General features: G+C 49.8%; 1 protein-coding gene across 1 annotated transcript; it reads right to left on the minus strand.

The window, feature by feature from the left end:
• Positions 1-6,412: 6,412 nt before the first annotated feature.
• On the minus strand, positions 6,413-18,292 carry GLCE (glucuronic acid epimerase). Its single transcript, XM_040341483.1, has 2 exons — positions 17,714-18,292; positions 6,413-6,660 (listed from the first exon to the last, which is right to left on the minus strand). The coding sequence occupies exons 1-2, from the start codon at positions 18,264-18,266 to the stop codon at positions 6,413-6,415; spliced, it is 801 nt and encodes a 266-aa protein (XP_040197417.1). The 5' UTR covers positions 18,267-18,292.
• Positions 18,293-19,795: the final 1,503 nt, after the last annotated feature.

Raw genomic sequence — 19,795 nt, forward strand, 5'->3', positions numbered from 1 at the left:
TGAGAGAAAAGAAGAAGATTCCCTGAGAGAAAAGAAGAAGATTCCCTGAGAGAAAAGAAGAAGATTCCCGGAGAGAAAAGAAGAAGATTCCCGGAGAGAAAAGAAGAAGATTCCCGGAGAGAAAAGAAGAAGATTCCCGGAGAGAAAAGAAGAAGATTCCCGGAGAGAAAAGAAGAAGATTCCCGGAGAGAAAAGAAGAAGATTCCCGGAGAGAAAAGAAGAAGATTCCCGGAGAGAAAAGAAGAAGATTCCCGGAGAGAAAAGAAGAAGATTCCCGGAGAGAAAAGAAGAAGATTCCCGGAGAGAAAAGAAGAAGATTCCCGGAGAGAAAAGAAGAAGATTCCCTGAGAGAAAAGAAGAAGATTCCCTGAGAGAAAAGAAGAAGATTCCCGGAGAGAAAAGAAGAAGATTCCCGGAGAGAAAACAAGATTCCCGGCAACATGAAGGTTTTGTCGGCTGAATTTTGAAAATCAATGGTGGCATCATCGGATCACAAAAAAAAAAAAAAAAATGTGTTCGAAATTCGACCGTGTATGGCCTAAATAAGACTGGGATGCCATTAAAGTTCATGTGCGTGTAAAGGCAGGCGTCCCAATACTTTTGGTAATAGAGTGTGTGTATATGTAATATATATGTTTTTTTTTTTTTTGCATCCTTTTAGGAGAGAAGTGACAGGATCAGCCCCCGGCAGGGAAGTAGTTAAACATCATTAAAGTTTATTGAGCATTAAAAATAACGGCGCGCCGGTTCACACCATCTGCCTTTGCTTCGCTAACAAGCTTTTAAAGTAGCGAGTCGTCGCCAATCAATACCCATTAGGATTAACGAGCCAATCACTTGAGGAGACAATGAAGTCACTTTTGTCATCACCTTCTGAGAAGCCCCCAGGAGACCCCCGTTGGGAGGACAGACCTTCTACTCGGCTAATTAACGCCGCGCAGACACGTCTCGCCGGTGACAAATCTCGCCGTCACCGACCAGCAAAAGGAAAGCGCGCGGCTCGGGCAGGAAACAGGAGGAAATGTCAATGTATACGGAGCGCTCCGGAGGAGAAAACGCACCGCTCAGCCCTGTGCTAAATATATACGACCCACAATTCCCTCTATATGGCCAACTGCACTGCTAACAAGCTGGTCTGAAAGCCGGAGATGTCCCATACTGCAAGTGGAGGGTCGTCAAGACACCTCAAACCCCCCCCAACTGTGTAATTAGTCACCCCCCAGGTCAGAGAATACCACAAATGGAGTACAGTGGAACCTCGTTTTAAGAGCAACGCGGTTAACGAGCGATTTAAATAACGAGCAACTTTTTTTAATTCTGATTCGGCTTGTGCGTGTTGTCTCGCAAGCAGAATTCAAGCTAATGGGGCGTGCAGTACCGCATTCGGCCAGAGGCGCGGGGGGGCGCCGGTGACACTCCGGAGCCATTCGGAAATACTCGGAGTCACTCGGAAATACTTTGTTCCCTTTGCAAGGGTTTCCAAGATCAGCCGAGCTGTCCCCGAGTATTTCCGAGGCTCTCCGGCACCCCACCTCTGGCCACATGCGTAGTCAATGCGGAGCGAACTATCTTAGTTTCCATTGACTTCTATGGGGAAACCGATGGGCGCCGATGAGGCTGCACTGATGGACACTACCAACAGGCTTGCCACTTATCGGGTTACCACTTATCCATCGACTCGCGCATGCACAGTAGGAGACCGGCTGTGAAGCCTGAAGGCTCCACTGCCGGTTTCCCTTAGTTGGAATGGCGGCGTCTGCACCCGCTACGGTGGATGAGCCAGTACTTGTATTTACTGACTTTAAAAATAAAAATGTTTGCGTCTGGAACTCCGTTTTATAAAATGTTGAGTTCAAAGTACATATCTGGCCAAATGCGAAATCTGCCGAGTGTCCCGGCCTGCTGAGGATAGCGAATCACAGCCGCTGAAGGTGCTCCCAGGGCTGGAGGACAAGTTCCAGGGCCCCTGTGGGTATAGATTGGAAATGTCAGCTTGGGGGCAGACCGCCTCAATCTCCTCCAGCGGCCGTGATTTGCTATCATCGGCGGACCGGGACACCTTTGAAGATTTCGTATTTGGCCAAATATGCGCTATGGGTTCTACCATTTTTAACCACTTGATCACCGAGGACGTCCTCGACTTTGTGCGGTGATATCTGAATGATGGGTGCAGCTACAGGCATCATTCAGATATCGCCGTCTTCAGCCGCCGACTCTGTGCACGATAAGAACGATCAAAGCCGCAGTTCCGCCGCTTGATCGTTCTTATAGTCCCCTCCCGCCGCCATCCGGTGCTTCTCTGGGCTCTCCCGTGCCATCGGGGGCCCAGAGAGCGAATCGCCCGGCGCTGCTGGGAAGCATAGAGATGACTGGTGACCAGATGGTCACCAGTCATCTCTATGACAGTCGGAGGCCCGGGCGCGACGTTATGACGTCACGCCCGGTACCCGGAAGTAAACAAAGCCGCAATCGCGGCTGTCGGCATTAGATCGGTGAATTTGTTTTCACCGATTTCATGCTTGTAAGCCTGGAGGAGAGATGTGGGGGGAGGGGAAGGTCTTATTGACCCCACATCTCTCCATAAAGAGGACCTGTCACACACATTCCTATTACAAGGGATGTTTATATTCCTTGTAATAGATGTAAAAGATGTAAAAAAATGGACGAGAAGCGTGCGTGCAGAAGCGAACACGCATGCAAGTCCCGCCCACATATGTCAACACCGTTCAAACCCCACATGTGAGGTATCGTCGCGTGCGTTAGAGCGTGTGCAACAATTCTAGCACTAGACCTCCTCTGTAAACTCGAAAATAGTAACCTGTAAACATTTTTAAAGTGTCGCCTATGGAGATTTTTAAGTACTGAAGTTTGGCGCCATTCCATGAGTGTGCGCAATTTTAAAGCGTGACGTGTCAGGTATCTATTTACTTGGCGTAACTTAATCTTTCACATTATCCAAAAAAATTGGGCTAACTTTACGGTTTTATTTTTTAATCCATGAAACGTTTTTTTTCCCCTAAAAAAAGGCGTTTGAAAAATGATTGCGCAAATACGAGAATAAAAAGTTGCAATGACCGCCATTTTATTCCCTAGGCGCAGGGATATGCATTTAGCGGACCTCCAGCTGTTGCAAAACTACAAGTCACATCATGCCTCTGCCTCTGGGTGTCATGCTTGTGGCTGTCAGAGTCTTGCTATGCCTCATGGGAATTGTAGTTCTGCAACAGCTGGAGGTCCGCTAATTGCATATCCCTGCGGGTGTCTGCTAAAAAAAATAATATATATAATGTTTGATTTTTACATGAAGGAGAGAAGTGCCAGAATAGGCGCGGTGATCAAGTGGTTAATAAACTGCCCATTAGATGGCGCTTTTCCCTTACACACACACGAGCGGTGTGGGAATTTGGGCTGCAAAGAATCGCATGCGATTTGCGCCCCGTTCATTTTGTAAACGGCACCGCAAATGCTTGGTGTATCAGCACCGATATCGGTGAAACCCTATTTAAAACTATGACTCTTTATTCCTCTCCCCCATCCCCATGTCATACACAAAACAACCCATTTGTTACTACTCTAATAAACCATTAAAATGTGGTGCTAAAACATTCCAGAATAGACAATTTTTTGAACTCGTCTCACCTTCGAAGCAAACCGGATCACAGGGAGCCGGGTTTTCGGTGACTACAGAACCATGGGAATTTTTCACTGGCCCAGATTCTCAGAAGAGATACGACGGCGTATCTCCAGATGCACGGTCGTATCTATGTGCCTGATTCTTAGAATCAGTTACGCATAGATTTCCCGTAGATCCGACTGGCGTAACTGTGTTACACTGTCGGATCGTAACGGCATATTTACGCTGGCCGCTAGGTGGCGCTTCCATCGAATTCCACGTTGAGTATGCAAATTGGCTAGATACGCAAATTCCCGAACGTACGCCCGGCCGACGCAGTAAAGTTACGCCGTTTACGTTAGGCTTGTCCCGGCGTATAGTTGCCCCTGCTATATGGTGGCGTAAGTGCGGCGTAACAATGTTAAGTATGGCCGTCGTTCCCGCGTCGAAATTTGAAAAAGTTACGTCGTTTGCGTAAGTCGTTTGTGAATGGGGCTGGACGTCATTTATGTTCACGTCGAAACCAATGACGTCCTTCGGCGTACTTTGGAGCAATGCACACTGGGAAATTCCACAGACGGAGCATGCGCCGTTCGGGAAAAACGTCAATCACGTCGGGTCACAGTAGATTTACATAAAACACGCCCCCCTGATCAAAATTTGAATTAGGCGGGCTTACGCCGGCCGATTTACGATACGTCGACGCAACTTACGGAGCAAGTGCTTTGAGAATACAGCACTTGCCTGTGTAAGTTGCGGAGGCGTAACGTAAATCAGATACGTTACGCCCGCGCAAAGATACGCGATCGGACGTGAATCTGGCCCACTATTTGTTGTTCACTTACTTGCACACACAGATTACCCATAATACATTAAAATAGGCATTAAAGCTGAATTCCAGGAACTCGGCTCCTTTGTAAAAAAAAAAAAGCGTAGGGACACGACGAGTTAAATCCAAGGAGGCGCATGACATCTCCTGGGCTTATTATCTCCAGTATTTACATCTGGACAGTTTTATTGCGCTCCCTGCAATACGGCTATCCCTCTACTTCCAGAAGCACCACACTGATGCTTCAGATCCAAGCATCTTCTTCATTGGAGTCGGGGCAGCTGTTATGCCTGCCCCTCCCCTCCTCATGCCCAATCACAGAAGCCTTTGCATTATATGAACTCATTCACAAAATACAAAGGCTTCTGTGAATGGGCAGGCAAAGCTGCTTTGTGTGTTTCTCTCTCTCCCCTCTCTCACAGCCCTGAGTGGCAGCGTATGCTCCGGCTGAGCCATAAACCCGTCAAATATAAATAAAAGATACATTTAGGAGATTTCAAGCACCTCCTTGGACTTAAAGTGGAGCTCCAGTCATTTTTGTGGTTTGTTGATAGTCAGCAGCTATAAAAGCTGTAGCTGCCGACTATAAAAAAAAAAAACACCTGTCCCATGATCCAGCGATATGCCCACCCAAGCCGTTCCCCCTTCTGTCCCCGAAACTTCAACTGTGGGCACCCAACTGTGACAGCTTGCCACGAGCCCTGGTCTCGCAGTCTTCTGGGACCTGTGATGTGTCTCCCAGAAGACTGAGGGGACAAGGGGAAAAGGAGAACTTCCGCTCAGACCACGTAGGCAAAAAAAAAAGTGCAATTTAGTGAAGAAGATGTGGTGGGGGGGATGGTGGTTTGGGAGGAGGAGGTCTTAAATCACAACTTTTGGGTGGGGCTTGGCTTTAAAAAATTGTCTCAATTCCTGGAATTCGGCTTTAACCACTTAAGCCCCGGACCAAAATGCTGCCTAAAGACCCAAGGTGTTTTTACAGTTCGGGACGGCGTCGCTTTAAAAGACAATTGCGTGGTCGTGCGACGTGGCCCCCAAACAAAATTGGCGTCCTTTTTTTCCCACAAATAGAGCTTTCTTTTGGTGGTATTTGATCACCTCTGCGGTTTTTATTTTTTGCGCTATAAACAAAAATAAAGCGACAATTTTGAAAAAAATGCAATATTTTTTACTTTTTGTTATAATAAATATCCCCCAAAAACATATATAAAAACATTTTTTTTCCTCAGTTTAGGCCGATACGTATTCTTCGACCTATTTTTAGTAAAAAAAAAAATCGCAATAAGCGTTTATCAATTGGTTTGCGCAACATTTATAGCGTTTACAAAATAGGGGATAGTTTTATTGCATTTTTATAAAAAAAAAAATTTTTGCTACTAATGGCGGCGATCAGCGATTTTTTTCGTGACTGCGACATTATGGCGGACACTTCTGACACATTTTTGGGACCATTGTCATTTTCACAGCAAAAAATGCATTTAAATTGCATTGTTTATTGTGAAAATGACAGTTGCAGTTTGGGAGTTAACCACAGGGGGCGCTGTAGGAGTTAGGGTTCACCTAGTGTGTGTTTACAACCGTAGGGGGGTGTGGCTGTAGGACTGACGTCATCGATCGAGTCTCCCTATAAAAGGGATGACACGATCGGTGCGCCGCCACAGTGAAGCACGGGGAAGCCGTGTTTACATACGGCTCTCCCCGTTCTTCAGCTCCGGGGAGCGATCGCGACGGAGCGGCTATAAACAAATAGCCGCGCCGTCGTCCCGGATCGCTCCCCGAGGGAATCCCACCGCCGCATGTAGCGGGGGGGTTCCCGATTGGACCCCCCACCCGCTAGACGGCAAGGACGTACATGAACGCCCATGTGCCTGTACGTTCCATTCTGTGGACGTACATTTACATGCGGCGGTCGGGAAGTGGTTAATAGTAACAATAAAAAAAGAATAGAGATCCACTTTAAAAACCAGCGACTAACCTGGAACCACGAAATTCCTGACATGACTCCCTTTGGTCTTGTCGTAGACGGTGGTCACAGAAGCTCCTTTAGGCACGGACCACGTCCCGAGCGCCCCTTCACTCTTCTCGTCCGCCTTCTCATACATCTCCACATGGGGGGGCTTCTCCGTCAGGTTCTTGCTGTAGTGACTCAACCCATACTGGGCGATCTGGATTGGGTAGAAATATCCCTGCGGACCCCACTGGGTAGACAAGGGAACCCCTGGAAAGGACACAACAACGATTAGTATACACGACTCTCCATTCCATCGTATGGCAAACACAGCGATTGCAGAGAGATACTATAAAGCATGCTTGGCTTAGACCAGTGATGAGGAACCTCGGCACCCCGGATGATTTGGAACTACATTTCCCATGATCCTCATGCACTCTGCAGACTAGCTGAGCATCGTGGGAAATGTAGTCCCAAAACATCCGGGGGTGCCGAGGTTCCCCATCACTGGCTTAGGCAGGGTGACCCAAACATTTCTAAAACAGGATGGTGTCGTGCAAGATCTGACCTAATCTGGTCTATTAACCACTTAACCCCCCGGACCATATTGCTGGTCAAAGACCAGAGCACTTTTTGCGATTTGGCACTGCGTCGCTTTAACTGACGTGCGACGTGGCTCCCAAACAAAATTGGCGTCCTTTTTTCCCCACAAATAGAGCTTTCTTTTGGTGGTATTTGATCACCTCTGCGGTTTTTATTTTTTGCGCTATAAACAAAAATAGAGCGTCAATTTTGAAAAAAAAGGAATCTTTTTTACTTTTTGCTATAATAAATATCCCCCAAAAATATATAATAAAAAAAAAAAATTCCTCAGTTTAGGCCGATACGTATTCTTCTACATATTTTTGGTTAAAAAAAAAAAAAAAAAATCGCAATAATCGTTTATCGGTTGGTTTGCGCAAAATTTATAGCGTTTACAAAATAGGGGATAGTTTTATTGCATTTTTATTTTTTTTACTACTAATGGCTGCGATCAGCGATTTTTTTCGTGACTGCGACATTATGGCGGACACTTTGGACAATTTTGACACATTTTTGGGACCATTGTCATTTTCACAGCAAAAAATGCATTTAAATTGCATTCTTTATTGTGGAAATGACAGTTGCAGTTTGGGAGTTAACCACAGGGGGCGCTGTAACATTTAGTGTTCACCTAGTGTGTGTTTACTACTGTAGGGGGGTGTGGCTGTAGGACTGACATCATCGATCGTGTCTCCCTAATAAAAGGGATCACACGATCGATGCGCCGCCATAGTGAAGCACGGCGAAGCCGTGTTTACATACGGCTCTCCCCGTTCTTCAGCTACGGGAAGCGATCGCGACGGAGCGGCTATAAACGAATAGCCGCGCCGTCGTCCCGGATCGCTCCACGAGGCTTACCGACCACCGCATGTAGCGGAGGGGGGGGGTCCCGATCGGACCACCCACGTCAAGCAGAGGACGTACAGGTACGTGCATGTGCCTGTCCGTGCCATTCTGCTGACGTATATCTACATGAGAAGGTCGGCAAGTGGTTAATATTTTTTTTTTTACTAGTAATGGCGGCGATCAGCGATTTTTTTCCAGTACTGCGACATTATGACCGACACTTCGGACACTTTTGACACATTTTTGGGACCATTGGAATTTTTATAGCGATCAGTGCTATAAAAATGCATCGATTACTATAAAAATGCCACTGGCAGGGAAGGGGTTAACACTAGGGGGCGGGGGAGGGGTTCTAACTGAAGGGGGAGGGGACTGACATGGGGAAATGACAGATCGCTGTTCATACATTGTATGAACAGAAGATCAGCATTTCTCTCCCTGACAGGACCGGAAGCTGTGTGTTTACACACACACAGCTCCCTGTCCCCGCTTTGTAACGAGCGATCACGGGTGCCCGGCGGCGATCGCGCCCGCCGGGGCACGCGCACGGGAGTCGGCCCTATTGGCTGCTGGGCAAGGTGACGTATAGCTACGTGATCTCAACCAGCAGAGCCGTATAACTGCGGCGGCTGGTCGGCAAGCAGCTTAAAGTCATTGTAAACCCAGATTTTTTTTAATAAAAAAAATAAATAAAAAACAAATAAGTCATACTTACCTGCTCTGTGTAATGTTTTTGCACAGAGCAGCCCCGACCCCTCCTCTTCTGAGGTTCCCTGCCGGTGCTCCTGGCTCCTCCCCCTCACCATGGAAAGTTACTTGCTCTGGGGACACTTGTGCAGGCTCACCCCTGAGCTGGCTGTGTATGACCATAGATGCACACAGCGCAGCTTGGTCCCGCCCACTCCCTGGCTGTGATTGACGGCCGCGGGAGCCATTGGTCTCTATTGCTGTTTCGGAGCCTATGAGGAGGAGGTAGAGCCACTGTCCTGTACAGCGCTGAATTGAGGTTGGGTTAAGGTGCGTAGAAAGGACAGGGTCCCATATTATATATATTTATATTATATATTATATTATATTATATATTATATTATATATTATATTATATATTATATTATATTATATTATATATATATATATATATAAATTCTCTGGGGCAGGGGTGTCCAAACTTTTTTCAAAGAGGGCCAGATTTGATGAAGTGAACATGCGTGAGGGCCGACTTTTTTGCCCGACATTCTTTGAACCATTAAAATTTGGTCCAAGTGTGTTCCTCCGAGCAACCAATACACGGCCCAACAAGAATTCTGTTGCCTTTGTGGCTGTGTGTGGTGAAGAGATGAGCTCAGGCGTTTTATATGGATATACTGTATATATTTCTTGTGTGGCCCCAACGAATCCCAGAGCGCTTCTCAGGACTGAGCTTGGGCGTGTTATTTGGATATACCGTATTTATCGGCGTATAACACGCACAGGCTTACCATTGCCATGAATGCAGCCTCACCATTGCCATGAATGCAGCCTCACCATTGCCATGAATGCAGCCTCACCATTGCCATGAATGCAGCCTCACCATTGCCATGAATGCAGCCTCACCATTGCCATGAATGCAGCCTCACCATTGCCATGAATGCAGCCTCACCATTGCCATGAATGCAGCCTGATCGATGCCCATCTGCAGCCTCGGAGGGCAGAGGGAGGGGGCGGGACGAGTTCCAACAGATTACAAACAGGAGAATCTCTTGTTTACTCTGTGGCCTCTTTAATACAAAGTCCCGCCTCCTATGAAAGACAGAACAGTCGTCCAATGGCATCCCAGGAGACGGGACTTCCAATACAGACACTGCTGAGTAAACAGATTTTCTTCATGTAATCTGACGGCGCTCGTCCTGCCCCCTCCCTGTCAGCGCCGATAAATATGGTATATATATTTTGTGGCCCTGGGGGTCACAAACAGTATATATATTCAAATCACCAGGGGGGCCATATTAAATAAACAGGGGGGCCGGTGAGTGTAGCTTGCCCGGTTATAGTAGTATACACATTGGTATGGAACGTCTTGCTGCAAGCCGAGTCTTTGGATAAAACTTCCATTGATGAGAAATGGGAAGAATGCTTGAAGTCTCTGCGAAATTCCTCACCTTGTATCCATGAATGTCCAACACAAGTCTACTCTGTGCACTGATCCTACAGAACTTCTAAAGGTGAAATCCGGACCCTCAACACCTTGCGGGGCTCTTCCACAACAGCAAATTCATTAACCACTTGCTTACCGGGCACTTAAACCCCCTTTCATGCCCAGACCAATTTTCAGCTTTCAGCACTCTCATGCCCTGTACACACGATTGGACCGATGGACCGTTTTCATCGGACGAACCGATCGTGTGTGGGCCACATCAGTTTTCTCCTCCCATTGGTGAAAAAAAAAATAGAACCCGTTTTAAAATTTTCGTATGGTTAAAAAAAAAAAAAAAAAAAAAAAGAAGGTCGTCTGTGGGGAAATCCATCAGTCAAAAATCCACGCATGCTCAGAATCAAGTCGACGCATGCTCGGAAGCATTGAACTTAATTTTTCTCTGCATGTCGTCATGTTTTACGTCAACGCATTTGACACAAATCAGATTTTTAACCGATGGTGTGTAGGCAGGTCTGATGAAAGTCGGCTTCATCGGATATCTGATGAAAAAATCCATCGGTCCGCACCAATAGTGGCCGAATCCCGCGGCAATTCCGGCGGTATAGCGCCGCTATACCGCCACCGCACCTCCCGCCCCAGTGTGAAAGGGGCCCAAGACCTTCCTACTCCAACAGGCACATGAAATACTTAGGCCCGGATTCACAAAGACTTATGCCAACGTATCTAATGATACGCCGCGCAAGTCCGCGGATGCGCCGTCGTATCTATGCGATTGATTCTGCAAAGGAGATACGCCTGAATTTTCAGCTCCATCCGACCAACGTAAGTCTCCTACGCCGTCGTATCTTGGGCGCATATTTACGCTGGCCGCTAGGGGCGCTTCCATTGATTTACGCGTCGAATATGTAAATGACCTAGATACGCCGATTCACGAACGTACTTGCGCCCGTCGCAGTAAGCTATGCCGTTTATGTAAGGCGTACGTCCGGCGTAAAGTTAAACCACCAAAAAGTTGGTCTAAGTCATGTAGGGTATGGACGTCAGAACTGCCATTGTATTTTACGTTGTTTACGTAAGTCGTACGTGAATGGGGCTGGGCGTAGGTTACGTCGTAGGCATTGAGCCGTCGTATCTTAGGGAGTAAATTCGACGTGATTCTGAGCATGCGCCGTTCGTTCGGCGCTTCATTTACATGGGGTCACGATTCATTTTAATACAACATGCCCACTACCTGCCTACTTTGAATTACGCGGGCTTACGCCGGCCCATTTGCGCTACGCCGCCGTAACTTAGGGAGCAAGTGCTTTGTGAATACTGGTCTTGCCTCTCTATGTTACGTCGGCGTAGCGCATATGAGCTGCGCTATGCCCGCTCAAAGATACGCCGCTGTACGTGAATCTGGCCCTTAGTTCGTGTCTGATGATCCTGTCATACCAACTAAAGATCCATACACACGATCGGGTTTTCCGACAACAAAAATTTGAAAGCGTGCTATAGAACATTCGATGTCGAAAATTCAGACAATTATCCGATTGAGCGTACAAACGGTCGGATTATCCGACAAAACCCTTCCATCACACATTTGTGATGGAAGGGTTTTGTCGGATAATCCGACCGTTTGTACGCTCAATTGGACAATTGTTGTCGGAATTTCCGTCAACAAAATGTTTTATAGCACGCTTTCAAATTTTCCGACAACAAAATGTGTCTTGTTGGATTATCCGATCGTGTGAACACAAGTCAGTAGGAAAAAAAAAATCCAAAAAGTACAAACACGCATGCTCTGAACCAATGCCAACCATGAGACATCATTAGCAGAAGTTGCCCAAAGGGTGGCGCCAAAGATCTGAAAAACCACGTAATTTTGTGTATGTTGGTTGAAAAACAGTTCTCCCGTCTGTATGCAGAACAAATTCGCGGCCAACGCCCTTCGCGCAAAAATCCACGGATTTGTCCGATGGAAATCCGATCGTGCGTACAAGGTATTAGGGGTACAGCAGACCAGGTTATTTAGAACAAGTTGGACAATACTTTTCTACATTCCTCCCCCCCCCTTCAACTTTACTGGGCACATTTTCTGAGGCCTGAAGGTGCGACTTCCAACATTTTCTAGCACTGCGTCATTTTGCAACATAATTGGATTCAAAAAGTGACCGCACCAAGTTACTAGTTTGACCATTTGGGGTCTATACGCCAGAATAGAAAAGCAGTTTGACTGAATGCAGCACCAGCAGGGTGCTCTGGCAGCCAAGCTCCGGGCTCCTGGTTTTCCGTTGCGTAGGCCAAGCATGCAGTTGGAGAATAGTGATGGACGTGCACAGTATACAAAAAGGAATGGTGAACGTCGGTAGGAACAATACGGCTAAAAAGGAAAATCCACCATATATGTAACCCACGCCATCACTGCGCAGACACCCTGTAAGTAGCATGCCCTAGGGCAGGGGGCAGGCAACCTGTGGCACTCCAGCTGTTGCAGAACTACAAGTCCCATCGTGCCTCTGGGAGTAACTGCCAACCTTGCAATGCCTCATGGGAAATGTAGTTCCACAACAGCTGGAGCGCTACATGTTACCTACCCTTGCCCTAGGGGGATATTTCATATTCACCCGATTGCTGCCCCTTAACAGTATTGCCCCAGAAAATCTTTTTGGGGAATTAGTACAATTATATATTTTTTGATCATAGATGCATAGATCATAGATGCATAGATCATAGATTTTTTGATCTACATGCTTTGCTCCTGAAGATTGGCCCCAGCCATGAAACGCGTTGAGCTACAGATGCCGTGCACTTCCTCCCATCCAGTTTGACCATGCTAGGTTCATTACCCCAGATAATAGGCTCCATGGGTGTCCATGCTCTTGGGATGTTTTACCTAGTATCTACTAGGGTTGTCCCGATACCACTTTTTTGAGACCGAGTACAAGTACCGATACTTTTTTCAAGTACTCGTTGATACCGAATACCGATACTTTTTTTCTAATGTCATGTGACAGTGGCGTTTTTTTTTTTTTTCTACACAATTTTTTTTTACAGTGATTTTTTCTTTCTTTATTTATTTTTTTTAGAGGGGGGGGGGGGGTAGTGGATTGTCAGTGTGTTTTTTTTTATTATTATTTAAATTGTATTTTTTAAATTATTTATTGCAATGTTTTTTCTTTTTTTTAATCAGCCCTGTTGGGGGGGGGCTTTGGTGAGATATTAGGGGTCTTAACAGACCTCCGACATCTCCACTTTGAGACAGAGAAAGGGATTCCCCAGTCCCTTTCTCTGCAGCCTCAGCTGAAATGAATAGAGAGAAGTTTCTTTCCATTCATAAACTGAAGCATCGTAAACACAGGTTACGATGCTCAGTTATGTGAATGGACAGAGTCAGTGATCACCGACACCGTGTTCATTCGCAAAAGGTAGGAGCCGGGTTTAGCGGCTCCTACCTCCGCTCTCCATCCTGACAAATTGAGGGGGGAGAGCGGCACGGAGGGGGGGGGGGAGAAGACAGCAGGGGGGGAGAGCGGCACGGAGGGGGACAAGAACGCACGGGGGGAGAGCAGCACGGAGGGGGACAGGCATGGAGGGGGACAAAAACGCACCGGGGGAGAGCGGCAATAAGAGGAAGAAGACAGCACGGGGGGAGAGCGGCACTGAGAGGGAGAAGACAGCACGGGGGGAGAGCGGCACTGAGGGGGACAAGAAAGCACGGGGGAGAGCGTCAATGAGAGGAAGAAGACAGCACGGGGGGGAGAGCGGCACGGAGGGGGACAAGAATGCACGGGGGGAGAGCAGCACGGAGGGGGACAAAAACGCACCGGGGGAGAGCGGCAATGAGAGGGAGAAGACAGCACGGGGGGAGAGCGGCACGGAGGGGGACAAGAAAGCACGGGGGGGGAGAGAGCGGCAATGAGAGGGAGAAGACAGCACGGGGGGAGAGCGGCACTGAGGGGGGACAAGAAAGCACGGGGGAGAGCGGCACTGAGGGGGACAAGAAAGCACGGGGGGAGAGCGGCACGGAGGGGGACAAGAAAGCACCGGGGGAGAGCGGCAATGAGAGGGAGAAGACAGCACGGGGGGAGAGCGGCACGGAGAAGACTTGTAACTCCCCCCACCACCCGATACCTGACTGCCCAGGTATCGGGTGAAGCATCGTAGCATTTCAGCCGAGTACAAGTACTCGGGAAATGCTTGGTATCGGTACAGATACTAGTATCGGTATCAGGACATCCCTAGTATCTACCATAGGGATCCATGAGGCCCTACAACGGGGCATGGTTGTGTGTGTGTGAGATACATTGGACTGTGTAATGCCTTATTGAAGGGCTCGACAAATCCCAGGCGACAGGTCGCATTGGCGACTAGGATTAGCGACCTAGCTCCAGGCATGTACTGGCCATCGGGACTTCAGTGACAGCGGACCACCGCCCCCCCCTCCTCTGTCTCCACCTCTCCGCATCGCTCACTGAATACAGACCTGCTCCTCGGGAGTCGCACTGAGAAGCTCATCCTACGATCCAGAAGGACGGCGGCCACACACAGCTGTGACATAAGCTTCCTCTGCACTCGTTCTCCTGATCTTTCCTTCCCCCGCGATCCATCCTGTCTGCTGACGCAGAGAATCTAGATGGAGAGCAAGGAAAGAAAGAGCAGGAGAACGAGTGCAGAGGAAACTCATGTCACAGCTGTGTGTGGCCGCCCTCCTTCCGGATCGTATGATGAGCTTCTCAGTGCAACTCCCGAGGAGCAGGTCTGTATTCAGTCACACTGAAGTTAACTAGCCAGGGAGAGGAGGTGAGCGCTGCGGGAAATCAGAGCATCATGGGGGGGGTAGAGATTGGGGAACAACAGAGGAGCAATGGGGAACAACACAGAGAAGCACGGGGGACAACAGAGGAGCACGGGGGGCAACAGAGGAGCACGGGGAACAACACAGAGAAGCACGGGGAACAACACAGAGAAGCACGGGGAACAACACAGAGAAGCACGGGGAACAACACAGAGAAGCACGGGGAACAACACAGAGAAGCACGGGGAACAACACAGAGAAGCACGGGGGACAACACAGAGAAGCACGGGGGACAACACAGAGAAGCACGGGGGGACAACACAGAGGAGCACGGGGAACAACACAGAGGAGCACGGGGAACAACACAGAGGAGCACGGGGAACAACACAGAGGAGCACGGGGAACAACACAGAGGAGCACGGGGAACAACACAGAGGAGCACGGGGAACAACACAGAGGAGCACGGGGAACAACACAGAGGAGCACGGGGAACAACACAGAGGAGCACGGGGAACAACACAGAGGAGCACGGGGAACAACACAGAGGAGCACGGGGAACAACACAGAGGAGCACGGGGAACAACACAGAGGAGCACGGGGAACAACACAGAGGAGCACGGGGAACAACACAGAGGAGCACGGGGAACAACACAGAGGAGCACGGGGAACAACACAGAGGAGCACGGGGAACAACACAGAGGAGCACGGGGAACAACACAGAGGAGCACGGGGAACAACACAGAGGAGCACGGGGAACAACACAGAGGAGCACGGGGAACAACACAGAGGAGCACGGGGAACAACACAGAGGAGCACGGGGAACAACACAGAGGAGCACGGGGAACAACACAGAGGAGCACGGGGAACAACACAGAGGAGCACGGGGAACAACACAGAGGAGCACGGGGAACAACACAGAGGAGCACGGGGAACAACACAGAGGAGCACGGGGAACAACACAGAGGAGCACGGGGAACAACACAGAGGAGCACGGGGAACAACACAGAGGAGCACGGGGAACAACACAGAGGAGCACGGGGAACAACACAGAGGAGCACGGGGAACAACACAGAGGAGCACGGGGAACAACACAGAGGAGCACGGGGAACAACACAGAGGAGCACGGGGAACAACACAGAGGAGCACGGGGAACAACACAGAGGAGCACGGGGGGCAACACAGAGGAGCACGGGGAACAACACAGAGGAGCACGGGGAACAACACAGAGGAGCACGGGGAACAACACAGAGGAGCACGGGGAACAACACAGAGGAGCACGGGGAACAACACAGAGGAGCACGGGGAACAACACAGAGGAGCACGGGGAACAACACAGAGGAGCACGGGGAACAACACAGAGGAGCACGGGGAACAACACAGAGGAGCACGGGGAACAACACAGAGGAGCACGGGGAACAACACAGAGGAGCACGGGGAACAACACAGAGGAGCACGGGGAACAACACAGAGGAGCACGGGGGGCAACAGAGGAGCACGGGGGGCAACAGAGGAGCACGGGGGGCAACAGAGGAGCACGGGGGGCAACAGAGGAGCACGGGGGGCAACAGAGGAGCACGGGGGGCAACAGAGGAGCACGGGGGGCAACAGAGGAGCACGGGGAACAACACAGAGAAGCACGGGGAACAACACAGAGAAGCACGGGGAACAACACAGAGGAGCACGGGGAACAACACAGAGGAGCACGGGGAACAACACAGAGGAGCACGGGGAACAACACAGAGGAGCACGGGGAACAACACAGAGGAGCACGGGGAACAACACAGAGGAGCACGGGGAACAACACAGAGGAGCACGGGGAACAACACAGAGGAGCACGGGGAACAACACAGAGGAGCACGGGGAACAACACAGAGGAGCACGGGGAACAACACAGAGGAGCACGGGGAACAACACAGAGGAGCACGGGGAACAACACAGAGGAGCACGGGGAACAACACAGAGAAGCACGGGGAACAACACAGAGAAGCACGGGGAACAACACAGAGAAGCACGGGGAACAACACAGAGAAGCACGGGGAACAACACAGAGAAGCACGGGGAACAACACAGAGAAGCACGGGGAACAACACAGAGAAGCACGGGGAACAGCAGAGGAGCACGGGGGACAACAGAGGAGCACGGGGGGCAACAGAGGAGCACGGGGGGCAACAGAGGAGCACGGGGGGCAACAGAGGAGCACGGGGGACAACAGAGGAGCACGGGGGACAACAGAGGAGCAACGGGGAACAACAGAGGAGCAACGGGGAACAACAGAGGAGCAACGGGGGAACAACAGAGGAGCAACGGGGGAACAACAGAGGAGCACGGGGGAACAACAGAGGAGCACGGGGGAACAACAGAGGAGCACGGGGGAACAACAGAGGAGCACGGGGGAACAACAGAGGAGCACGGGGGACAACAGAGGAGCACGGGGAACAACAGAGGAGCACGGGGAACAACAGAGGAGCATGGGGACCTGAGCAGCAAAGGAGGGAATAGAGGAGCATGGGAACCTGAGCAGCATGGGGGGAAATAGGGGAGAGGACCTGAGCAGCAAAGGGGGGGGGGAGGAGGAGCATGGGGACCTGAACAGTATGGGGGGGAGAAGAGGAGGGGACCTGAACAGTATGGGGGGGGGGGGGGAGCAGACCTGAGCAGCAAAAGGGGGGAATAGAGGAGCAGACCTGAGCAGTATGGGGGGGGAATTGAGGAGCGGACCTGAGCAGCAAAGGGGGGGGGGGGATAGAGGAGCATGGGGACCTGAGCAGCATGGGGGGGGGGGGCATGGGGACCAGAACAACATGGGGGGGGGGAGCATGGGGACCAGAACAGCATGGGGGGGGGAATAGAAGAGCACGGGGACCAGAGCAGCGTGGGGGGGGGGGGGGGATACTAGTTTCATTCAAAGTCCCAGTTTCCCTCCTCTTCCCCACCCCCCATTCTTCCATATATGCAACCAAAAAAAAAAAAAAAAAAGAACCTACCTTCTACGCCACTGATGCATTTCACTCGATCTCGGACTTCGACATTATACCCCTCAAAAGACATGAAGACCCCGTCTGGATTGTATGGGCCTCGTTGCGCATAGACTTTGGAGTAGCTGTGAGAAAACTCAAATCTCTCAAATCCATCATACTGGGCAATCTTCCCATAGACCTCAAAATATTTCTCCACCCACGACCAGGGCATGTACACCTCATTGCCCTCTTTCCGGCACCTAATGGTTTGATCTTCGTTGATCACACAGTCTATCTCCTCATGCTTGGGTCCTGTGCCTTTACTGCCCACCAGAGGCGGTGCCTTCTGCTGCTCCTGGGGGGAGGCCTCCTCGGATCTGGGCTGCCCATTGGCGGGGTTGCTTTCTGAAGCCGCCGCTCGCTTCTCTAGACTGTCGGCCCGCAGGCCGGATTCCGGCCCCCATGGAAGGGTGGACTGATGGTCATTGCATTTGTTCCACAGTAAGACCGTCACCAACGTGAAGAGAGAGCAGATGAAGATGAGTGTCTTATAGTTGACACGAGCTGCCAAGCAACGCATGTTCACACCATACCTAGGAGGAAGGAAAAGAGGGGGACAGTGTTAAAAACTTCATATTCCTGAATCTTAATTACACCCCTAATGTAAAGGTTTCATTCATGTCTCCCCTTTCCCGTCTTTCCAGCAGACGGTACATAATAAGTTCCCAAAGTCCCTCTTATCCCTCGGGCCATTCTTGTTGGCCGTTTCTGGACTCATTCTACCTCATCAATATCTTTTAGGAAACGAGATCTCCAGAACTGGCCACAGTATTGGAAATGAGGTCCAACTAAATGATCTATACAGAGCAGGGGTCTCAAACTGGCGGCCCTCCAGCTGTTGCAAAACTACAATTCCCATGAGGCCTTGCAAGGCTGACAGTTACAAGCATGACTCCCTCAGGCAAAGGCATGTTGGGACTCGTAGTTGAGCAGCAGCTGGAGGGCCGCTAGTTTGAGACCCCCGATTATAGAGGAATCAGGACCTCCTTCCTCCTGCTGGTGACCCCTCTAGTGATATAAAGATCTATATAGAGGAATCAGGACCTCCTTCCTCCTGCTGCTGACCCCTCTAATCTACAGTTGAACCTCGGATTACAAGCATAATCTGTTCCAGGAGAATGCTCGTAATCCAAAGTACTCGCATATCAAAGCGAGTTTCCCCATTCAAGTCAATGGAAACTAAAATAATATGTTCCGCATTGACTTCAATACGATGCAATACCGCATGCGGCCAGAGGTGGGGGCGCCCCTCGAAGAGCCTCGTAAGCGGCCGGAGAGGCCCGAGGACACCTTGGCTGACCTCGGCAAACCTCGGAAAGACTCTGTTCCAGAGGTTTGCAGAGGTCAGCCGAGCTGTCCTCGGGCCTTTCCGTGCATTTCCAAATGACGCCGATCGGCTTCGGTTTCCCCCCCACCTCAGGCCAAACGCTGTACTGCACAACGCTTTGGCCAGAAACCTGCTCCTTTTGCAAGACAACACTCGCAAACCGAGTTAGGATTTTAGGAAATACAGTGCTCGTTAACTGCGTTACTCGCAATCCGAGGTTCCACTGTATATAGAGGAATCGGGACCTCCTTCCTCCTGCTGGTGACCCCTCAGATGATATAAAGATCTATATAGAGGAATCAGGACCTCCTTCCTCCTGCTGGTGATCCCTCTAGTGATATAAAGATCTATATAGAGGAATCAGGACCTCCTTACTCCTGCTGGTGATCCCTCTAGTGATATAAAGATCTATATAGAGGAATCGGGACCTCCTTCCTCCTGCTGGTGATCCCTCTAGTGATATAAAGATCTATATAGAGGAATCGGGACCTCCTTCCTCCTGCTGGTGACCCCTCTAGTGATATAAAGATCTATATAGAGGAATCTGGACCTCCTTCCTCCTGCCGGTGACCCCTTTAGTGATGGCTAAAAGATCTATATAGGGGGAATATGTACTTTCTTCCTCCTGCTGGTGATCCCTTCTAGTAATCATGAACAATCTATATTGAGGAATCAAAATTTTTATATATATATATATATATATACACACACACACACACACA

This window comes from Rana temporaria, chromosome 3 (genome assembly GCF_905171775.1).
Source record: "Rana temporaria chromosome 3, aRanTem1.1, whole genome shotgun sequence".
Lineage (NCBI taxonomy): Eukaryota > Metazoa > Chordata > Amphibia > Anura > Ranidae > Rana > Rana temporaria.